Raw genomic sequence first — 9,653 nt, 5'->3', positions numbered from 1 at the left:
ATTTCCTTTTAGTTATAAAATATATCTAGCTGTGGACTCTGAAACCGAGGTTTCTAAACAGTAATGGCTTCAAAACACACACACACACACACACACACACACACACATACACACACACTGAGAGAGAGAGAGAGAGAGAGAGAGAGAGAGAGAGAGAGAGAGAGAGAGAGAGAGAGAGAGAGAGGCTGTTTCAAATTCATTTGATATAAAAAGTTTACAAGTATTTTAACCAATATGATCTATTAATTTTGAAAGGAAGTATGACTGCACACTTTTAAAGGAAAATGTAACCTAGTAATTCTGAGACTTTCTGGGCCTTCTGAGTCAATGAGTTTAAATGAATTTACATCTTGCAAAAATCCCGATTACTGTAAAAAATGTGTACATGTTAAGAGCCAAATCCTTCATACTTACTATAGTCATAGAAAACTCATGACTGCATGTCAGATTTCCAGATATTGTTAGATATCTTAAAACAGACTCTTAAAATAGGACTCTATTTTGTTGATTTTAATTGGAACGAAACTATGAAATAAGTAACTTTCTGCCAAGAAACTTGTCTATTATAGGTGGGATTTCCCACGATTCAGAGTGTGTGATGAACATTCTCACTCCAGTTTGAAGCAGAAGACGAAAGTTGTCAAGAAAATCGACATGATTAGTCAGTGCCAGCTAAAAGTAATGTAAATGAAACTTAATAAAATTAGCAGTCATTTCCACCTTTGAGTAACTCATAAACGTCTCTATTACAGAAGGAACACATATTCAAAAGTCATGCATTTTGATTTTCAAAGCAAAAAAGTATCTAGAAAATAGATTCTTAATATTAAAAAGTACTGAAAGCAAAACATTAACCCACTTTTTAAAAATGTTAGCCGAAGTTAAGCAACACATGAGAAAATAACTCAGGGAGATAATAAATGGCAAACGTGCCAAGAGTTGAATGTCAAAACCCGAAACATTGGGACATTATAGACCTCTTCGGGTAACACACGTTTTACAGTTTTCTTGTAAAAAGCACGACACAGGGCGGCAAGTGCTTTCCCAAGACTACGAACTGGATTATTCGAAACCAATTTGAAATAGCTGTTTGTAGTAGATGTTATGAATTCTCACTTCTTTTAATAAGGTTTCTGAGAATTCTGGAATTTCCTGAACCACAGCGTGTAGCAGGGAGTGGGCTTATCTCAGCTCTGTGGTTGTTTACAAGGCTCTTTCCGAGCCGTGTGCTTTTTCTACCGGAGGGCGAGCCAAGAGTTCTCGGTGCAGCTGGCCAAGGGAGGCGGCTCAGGTAGGGGCCGAGAAGCCCCCGCCGCCGGGGCACGCGCTCCGGCTCCACGCGGCCAGGTTAAGGAAACCTTCCCAAGACGAGCTGGGCGTTCTTTCCCGGGTTCAGAAGGCTGCGTGGCCGGAGGAGCTCTGGCTCGGAGGTGGTGGTGGTGGTGGTGGGGGGTGGATCTGCCTCGTCTCCGGGGGGACCGGGGTGGGGGTGGCCCCGATGACCGGCCAGACCCGCGCCGGGCGAGGGAAGCCGGGAGGCAGCGGTTCCCCCCCGCGCCTCCGTCGAGTCCATGGCGAGCGCACGCGGCTGGCGGCTGGCGGCGGGAAGAAGCCCCAGCCGCGTGCGCTCGCAGGAGGGTGTGCGGCGCGGGGTCCGCACGCGCGGGGCCGGCTCGGGAGGGCGTGCCGGGGGCGTGGCGCGAGGTGTCCCGGCCCGGAGCCCCGCGCCGCGGCCGGTGGGCGGACCCCGCCGCCGGGGGTGGGGGGGGAAAGAAGCGCGGCCCGGGGAGGCGGCGCGGCGCCGCCAGCGGTTCCCCGGGCTCCCGCTCTCCCGGCCGCCAAGAACGAGCCGCCGTGGGCGTGGCCTGCGGTGATTGGCGGGCGGGCGGGGAGGTCGGAAGTACTTTGTTTTTTATGCTAATGAGGGAGTGGGGCTTGTCCGTATTTACGTTGAGGCGGGAGCCGCCGCCCTTCATTCACCCACATGGTCCTTCGAGGTGCCGCCGCCGCCGCCCGGCCTGCGCCTTCGCGCCACTTCGCGCCCCGCGGCGAGGCCGGAGGGGTGGGGACGGTCCCCACGCCGCCCGCGCCCCTCCACGGAGCCCCGAGCGCGGCCCGGGCCGGCCACGCCGCACCACCCCCCTCCTCCTCCACCACCGGCCTGGGGCCTCGGGAGGGCCGGAGTGGCGCGGGGGCTGGCGAAGATGGTGGCGGCTGCTCCGGTGAGTGCGCCCGCCGCCCGCCGCCGCCGCCGCAGGCTCGGGGGGAAACCTGTTGTGTGCGCTCCCCGGCACGGCGGCGGCGGCGGCGGGGCGGGCGGGACGGCCCGGGGCGGCGGGGCCGGGTGGGTCTCGGGCCGTTGGGCGCCGGCGTGGGGCGGCCGTCCTGGCGCGCACGCGGGCCGGAGGGGCCCGAGGGGGCGGCGGCCCGGAGCCCGGCGGGGGCCCTGCCCCGGCGCACACAATGGCCCTCGGGAGGCTCCGCACGAGGGCCGCCCGGCCGTCTCGGGAGCGGCGGGCGGCCGGGCGGGCAAAGTTTCTCCCGGGGGGCGAGAGTTGAGCGCCTCCAGAACAAAAGCGGCGGCGGCGGCGGCGGCACATGGGGCAGGCCGCGGGCCGGGAGGGGGCGCGCCCACGAGGAACCTGCGCGCGGGCGGGCGGGCGGCGCGGCGTGGGCGGGCGTCCCCTAAACTTTGTGCGCGCCCCGAGCGGGCGCCGGGACGCTGGAGCTTGCGGGCGGCGACGGGGGGTGGAGGGGGGCGGCCCGGGCGCCCCCCGCGCGCTCAGCTCCGCGTGGGCTTTGTGTGCCACCGCGTGGGCAGCTCCCCTCGTGCGGGGAGGCGACGGAGAAGCCCGCCGTGGGGGGGGCCGGAGGTGGGGGGGAGACCCGGGAGGCCCCGGCCCGCCTCCGGGACGGCGTGGAGCCGCGGGGCCGGGCGCGGGCCGCGAGCGCGGCGCGGGAGGGCTGGGCGGGCTCGGCAGGAGCGGCGGCCCCGCCGCCATGTTCCTGCGGGGCGGGCCGCGCCGCGCGCGCCGAGGGCGGGGGACATGGCGGCGACTGCGCGCCGCCGCCGCCGCCGCCGATTGTTCCCGGCTTAGGCCTCGGGCCGCGTGCGGCGATCCCCGTGGCCGCCCCCCCCTCCCCCCGCTCCCCCGGAGCCCGGCCGCGGGGCGCGCGGGACACAAAGGACGGCCGGCGTGTCCGGAGCCTCGCTACGCCCCGGCCTCACCGCCGCTCGTCGCGCAGCCGCCCAGAAACGGGCGCGGGGAAAGGGGGGGGGGCACTTCTCCGCGTCCGGCGCGGCCCGGCTCTGACCTGCCGCCCCCTGGCGGCCGCGCCCGGACCCGCAGCGCCTCTTTGCCCCCTTGTGCGACATGTGCTGCCGGCCCCGGGCTCCATGAGCGTGGCGGGCACTTGGCAGCGCCGGGTGTTCCCGTCCGGTTTTCTCTTGATGAGCCGGCCCGAAGGGGAGAGGGCTAGAGAGAGGAGCAGGCGCGTGGTTTTCTTTGACGTGACCAGGAGAGGAGAAAATGAGCAGCGTGCCACGAGGATCCCAGCAGTTGGGGAAACAACTCTTTATCCCGGCTTGCAGCCACGAGGTCTTGATGGGGGGAGGGGTGGTGAAGAATGGTCCCGTGGTGGCTCCTTGCCTCAAGCTCCGAGCTGCCCGGCAGAGTTCGGGGGTGATGTTGGTCGTATTTACAGTATTTAAGGAGCACATTAATTCATGCGAGTACGTGAATCTTCGTAATTTTTCAACTTTATTCCTCTCCTGCCGTTTTTCACCCAGTACATTGTTGGCCTGGCTCTGTTGTCCTTGGTTTTGCAGATGGATAGGATTGTCCTTTAAGAAGGTTAGAAAAGAGCAAATTTCGAATAGGGTTTAGAAAGTGGTAATTTTGAGCAAATGCGCTTATCCTTTCTCTGTCTTCGTTCCCCCTCCCCCCCAACCCTAGTCATACACGTGGACCCAGCAGCACCGAAGCTCTGCCCCAGGATACTTGCTGAGAAGGAAGTTTGCCTGAGTGGGTAAGTATATTCTAATTTCTGTAGTTAACTTTATATAAAGACGATTGTTTTCATTTTTGTCGTTGAGTTTTTGCAACAGGCTTGGAGTTTTAAAGTGTGAAATAAATTCGTTTTGGATTATGTCAAATTCCTACAGAACTAAGTGTGGGTGAGCTAGATTTTAAGTAAATCTACAGTGGATTTTGGAAACTGTTTCCAAAATAGTTGCAGACCTTTTAAGTTGGATTGATACAGTAGATTTAATTTGGGGTGGTACATAAGACTTAACTTTTTAAATTGTATGTTAAAATGTATTAAACAGTAATTGTATTAATCATTTTGTCAAGTGTCTGCCAATGTGGAAGACAAAAGAAAAGGAGTTGCTGCCTTGTGGACCTGGAGCTTTCCTCTAAAAGGTACTAACAAGTCAGACAGCCCTGCTGATACTGTGTCTCATTTGTGGATGGTATGATTTTTGTGTGTGTCCCTTAAAGTGTGGACTTGGAGGAGGCCTAGTGTAAGGAAGAGCCAACATTCCAATAGGGGTGGTTAGAACTTTGAAGAATGCTACTTAAGGCTTAAATGTGTACAATTTGGAACTTGTTGCTTTTAGATGATTTTTCTCTTGTTGGGTTTGAGCTGAAATGTATGTTTGTCACAGATGTTAGCGCTTTGGGCTGTTATTCTAATTATTTATTTCAAATTTAGCAGGAGTAAAGAGAACCTGACCTTGTGAACCTGAAGACTGACCAGTCAGAATAATGTCAAAGTGCTTACAGTGCAGGTAGTGATATGTGCATCTACTGCAGTGAAGGCACTTGTAGCATTATGGTGACAGCTGCCTCGGAGCCAAGGGGGCGGAGTCTGGTGAGGGCTGCTGGTGCTGAGTGCTTTTTGTTCTAAGGTGCATCTAGTGCAGATAGTGACGTAGACTGGCATCTACTGCCCTAAGTGCTCCTTCTGGCATAAGAAGTTATGGCCTCACCTATCGAGTCAAGCAAGCGAGTAGGGGTCTTCATAGTTTGTGTTTGCAGCCCTCTGTTAGTTTTGCATAGTTGCACTACAAGAAGAATGTAGTTGTGCAAATCTATGCAAAACTGATGGTGGCCTGCTATTTACTTCAAGTGTTGTGTTTTTTTCTCTTTTTAAACTAATTCTGTACTTTTATTGTGTCGATGTAGAATCTGCGTGCTGTGTTTGATGTGACAGCTTCCGTAGCACTAAAGTGCTTATAGTGCAGGTAGTGTCTAGTTATCTACTGCATTACGAGCACTTACAGTACTGCCAGCTGTAGAGCTCCAGCCTCGGCCTTCACCCAGTCCCACTGTCGTACTGAGCACTGGTCTATGGTTAGTTTTGCAGGTTTGCATCCAGCTGTATAATACTCCGCTGTGCAAATCCATGCAAAACTGACTGTGGTGGTGACAAGTCTGTAGAGAAGGAAGGGAAACTCAAACCCCTTTCTACACAGGCTGGGATTTGTTGCAATGCTGTGTTTCTCTATGGTATTGCACTTGTCCCGGCCTGTTGAGTTTGGTGGGGATTGTGACCAGAAGATGTGAAAATTAATATTGCTGAAGATGCCGCTTTCCACTGTAAAAAATGTTTGCTATGGAGTGTATGAACTCTTTGTAACTTTTATTGCTTTCACTAGTATAAAACGTAAGTTTCTTTGTTGGAATTGGGTTTGTTTCTTACTGAATCAATTTACTTTGGGGTTTGCACGTCAGACGTAGCGTTTTGGGGGTGGCGCTTAGAGACCCACAGGTATTCTAGTTGGTAAAGTTAGAATGGTGCCCTTAGCTCACTTGGAACCCAGAGGATTCCAGGGTTATTTTACTCTAAGACCATTGTTCAACTGTTGAATTGACATGAGTTAAGAGAACATTATTTTCTTTGAATCCCTGTGTAGAGAGGGTTTTTGCACTTAGGATGAGGTGTTTTCTGATGACACTGTGCCTGGTGCATGAGGTCTTGGTGGCAACAGTTAACGGCTTCTGCTGCTGTGTTGTGCACACGCAGTAAGAAGACCTTCAAACTGTTCTTACCATGTGCTGCCTGAAAAGCGAGAGTGGGTTTAAGGGCAGGTGACAAGCTCCTCACTGTAAACGGAGGAGCTGCTGTGCACATGTTCTTCCCTGCTGCTGCCCTTGAGTGGGGTGCACTGGGGTTAATATCAAAATGCTCCATGTTACAGGTCTAGATCCTCCTGTCTAGATGCCGACACCACAGTTGGTTCCAGGCTATGTGAATAGATGGCCATTGAAAGGAAACCTAAGGAATAGTAAAATGAATAAAGATGAGCTATGAAAACAGATCTAAGCTAATAGTACGTAATAATTTGAACTTTTTGTAACCTTTGCAGTAAACCACCTAGAGTTATGTTTTCCATCTCTTTATGTGCTGCTTTTTAAAAGAAAAGTAAAAAGCTTGTTAGTCTTGGATCCTGAGTAGCAAGGTAAGGACTTCGCAGATGGAGTTTACTGTAAGATACATGTTTAGGATAAAGAGTGATCAGAATTGTACAATCAATAAAATGGAAATGTAATCTGATCAGAATTGTACAGTTATTCATACTGGAAATGTAATCACTTTTACCTGAGTTTTTGAACCTTTTGAGTTGAAGGAAAGTTGTTTTAGATGATTAGTGAGACTTACTACTTTAAAATGAGTTCTATAATGTCAGCATGATTCATATGCTCTATAAAGGGGGATCTGTCAGTTGTGCTCTTAAAACTTTTTGAATATTTTCATCTTTCAAAGTACCTGCCAGATACTTCCTATATACGCTAAGTTACAAGTATTAAAGGTAATAGGGTCTTTATTAGTATCATTGGATGCTGAGCCAGTGTCATAGGATTTATGTTTTAGAATGTTTTTAACTTGGATTGAGATTTAAGTCTAGTAAGTAACATGATAAATAAATGTTTCCTTGTGGCCCCACAGTGAGGTGGAATTTTTTTTCCAAGATTTTGTTTTAATTCTCCCTTAAGTTTGCTTCTATAAGGACATCAAGCAGATCCATGTAAACTTTGGTTCAACAGCTAGGGAGACTAGTTGATTGTCTTGTTTCTAATTTAAAAACAGTTTTGGTCTCTTCCACTTGGATCTTGTGGTGGCTTAGGTCTGTAGGCTTTTTCAGGAAAGGAGATTTGCCGTGTTCTTGTATGTTACATGTAAATAGTTCTATTAAGAAGGAAGCACTATTAAGATTTTAAAGCTCCTTACAAACTGTTGATTTTACTAAAAGCCCTTGAGATGTTCATTTTAACAGGCAAACCAAAGCACAAAAAACCAGCTGGATTTTTCCCTGTGTATGGTTTGAAGAGTCAGTCCTACACAATTCCTGACACAATGCAACCTGCAGCTGCCTGGAGAAAGAACAATTCAATGTCACTAAAAATCTGTTGTATGTATAATGAAATTCTGTTCTGTAACTGATAATATTATGTAGTTTGTCTGGTTTTAGAGAATTAGTAGGTGAATCTCAAGCATTGGAAAAAGTTCAGTGGACAAGGTCCATTTTGGGTGTCTTAACTGGCAAGAAGAAGCATGTCTCCTTACAGTTTTCCAGATTATTTTATGTAGAGGTGACAGCTTTGCTCTCTGCTCAGTCAGAATTAGTGTGCTTTTCTTTTTGGGTGAGTGATTTATAACCTACTGCTAGTTTGTGTAGGGTTTATTTATTCAGAAAAATGCCCTGTGAATTTTAAAGCATGGGAAGATTGTTGACAAGGATTTCAATGGGTTTTTCCCCAGGAATCTGACATGGGCAGAGCATTTGGAGGTGCCTGCTTAGTGTGCTTACAAACTAAAAAGTGCTGTTCATTTAATGCTAATAAATACTTCATTTTAAAACTTGATGTACATAATGAGCATGTGGAAATAAAGTTAACTTGTAGCACTGGTGATCTTGTATCTTTTTTCCTACAAGTAGCCCAAACATTTTCCCGGTTGAGGGCATGGGGACCAGTCTTTAACTGTGAAGTTTATATTTTTTGTCTTTAATTTTACAGGTAAGAGGAATCATGGTGAAAGGTTAAATGTTCCCGAATTCAAATCTAAGAATAAGGCCAGTTAGGATACCTTTTCAAATAGATCAGAAAAACTACTTTGATTTGGGTTCCTAACATGATTTGGAGGAAAGTCTATAGGAACAATTTGTTAGGTCTTTATTGTTTTGTTTTGTTTTAGGACTTTAGATGATGGGCATAAAAAGCCTTACCGGTTAATGCATTTCTGACTAGGACATGTATATATGTAGTGTGTATTAGTCGTATGCTGAGGTTAAAACTTAGGGAAAGACTGTTCAAGTGTTTGAGATGTCTAAAACTGGTTATATTCTAATGTTCAGTTTTTTTAAACAGTGTATGCCACTTAAGGATTACTACTTAAGATGATAGATTTCTGTAAGTCATGATAGATTAGAAACAAGGTACCAAATTAAAGGCCAGCGATTTGAGAAGTCAAGTCTCTTGTAATGCTGAATATTTGGGAAAAAGTAAATGCAACATGAGTACAGAATTAGTTCTTGCATGAAGCTTTTATTTTTTTAATGTACATCTCTAGTAATTGAAGAACGGGTTATTAGGATTTCATGGTATGGACAGAGGACTGCTCTTAGCAGGCAGGCTAGAGGAGGTAGGACTTGGAGAGGAATTTGAGCTCTCTAGGGGGCTTGGCTTTCAGCAGTGTGTCTTCTGATTCTGTTCTGAAACAAAATATGTAGGTTGGTACAGTGAAAGCCAGAATTGTGTGCTAGATTGTACTGCACATCATTTAGAATGCTTGTGCAGTGAATGAGAAAGGATGATTTGAAGTATTGGAATTGTCTTAGTTTTTATGTGTTATAGGTGTTAAGACACATGTAACCAGTATCCTGAGTTGTGGCATGAGCCATCAGAATGCTTAGGAACCTTGAAACTGTGTCTTGCAGTTTGCATGAAGGTACAAGTAAATGGCAGGATTTTGTGAGTTCCATATTCGTTCAGTTTCTTAGGTTTGTATCTGACTTGAGGCTAGGTGCAACTTTTTTTTCCTTCGTAACTTAATATAGTAATGTTTGGGATTTTTTTTGTCCATCGACATCAGTTAGTTAAAAATTGCACTTACTACTTAATTCCCATCTTAACCACTCCACAAAGAATTTGATCCTTAATGTCTGGAATTTACACTGTATTTACATGGTACTGTTTTTCAATTGCCGTGGCCCCAAATTTCAAACCTACCCTCTTGCATTCTCACATGCTAGCTAAAGTTCTAAGGTCCACATTAGTGTTTTCTTTGAGCTTGTGAGCTCTATTTGACCACACCAGTGTGCACACAGATCCTCTTTGCTTTGCCTTTACCTTTTCAGGCAGTCTGATGGTGAACTTGCTCTTAGCAGTCTATCTAGCTCCTTTGTGGTGTATTGAGTATGTTAGATTACAATCTCCACAGGAAGGAATAAATTATGTCACCTGGCATGTTGGAAATGGAGAGGAATCTGAGGTACTTTTCCAAGCCTCATTTGATGTCTTCATTTTTAAAGAAGGAATGTGCTCCTGCTTCCAACCTCCGATGGTAATATGTAAACTATGAGCCCAATGGCTTGAAGATACGGTCCACTGGTCCACTGGTGCTTAGTATGTAAAACCTCACCTGGT

The 9,653-nt window shown here is 48.3% G+C and overlaps 1 protein-coding gene across 1 annotated transcript; it reads left to right on the top strand.

Annotated features, from left to right (window-relative positions):
* The first annotated feature begins 1,785 nt into the window (after positions 1-1,785).
* LOC128107055 (uncharacterized) lies at positions 1,786-7,917 on the top strand. Its single transcript, XM_052732504.1, has 3 exons — positions 1,786-2,222; positions 3,957-4,029; positions 4,356-7,917. Exons 1-3 carry the CDS (start codon positions 1,985-1,987, stop codon positions 4,429-4,431), a joined length of 387 nt encoding a protein of 128 aa, XP_052588464.1. The 5' UTR covers positions 1,786-1,984; the 3' UTR covers positions 4,432-7,917.
* The last annotated feature ends 1,736 nt before the right edge of the window (positions 7,918-9,653 follow it).

Source organism: Peromyscus californicus, unplaced genomic scaffold, assembly GCF_007827085.1.
Source record: "Peromyscus californicus insignis strain IS unplaced genomic scaffold, ASM782708v3 Scaffold_12__1_contigs__length_115047231, whole genome shotgun sequence".
Lineage (NCBI taxonomy): Eukaryota > Metazoa > Chordata > Mammalia > Rodentia > Cricetidae > Peromyscus > Peromyscus californicus.
The sequence above is the reverse complement of the archived record's forward strand: the minus strand, read 5'-3'. Positions and strand labels throughout refer to the sequence as shown.

Excerpts from the sequence above, each read along its gene's own strand:
- LOC128107055 (XM_052732504.1), top strand. The coding sequence starts at position 1,985 with ATGGTCCTTCGAGGTGCCGCCGCCGCCGCCCGGCCTGCGCCTTCGCGC. Across the intron at positions 2,223-3,956 it reads AGATGGTGGCGGCTGCTCCG|TCATACACGTGGACCCAGCA; the intron begins GTGAGTGCGCCC and ends CCCCAACCCTAG. Across the intron at positions 4,030-4,355 it reads AAGGAAGTTTGCCTGAGTGG|TGTCTGCCAATGTGGAAGAC; the intron begins GTAAGTATATTC and ends CATTTTGTCAAG.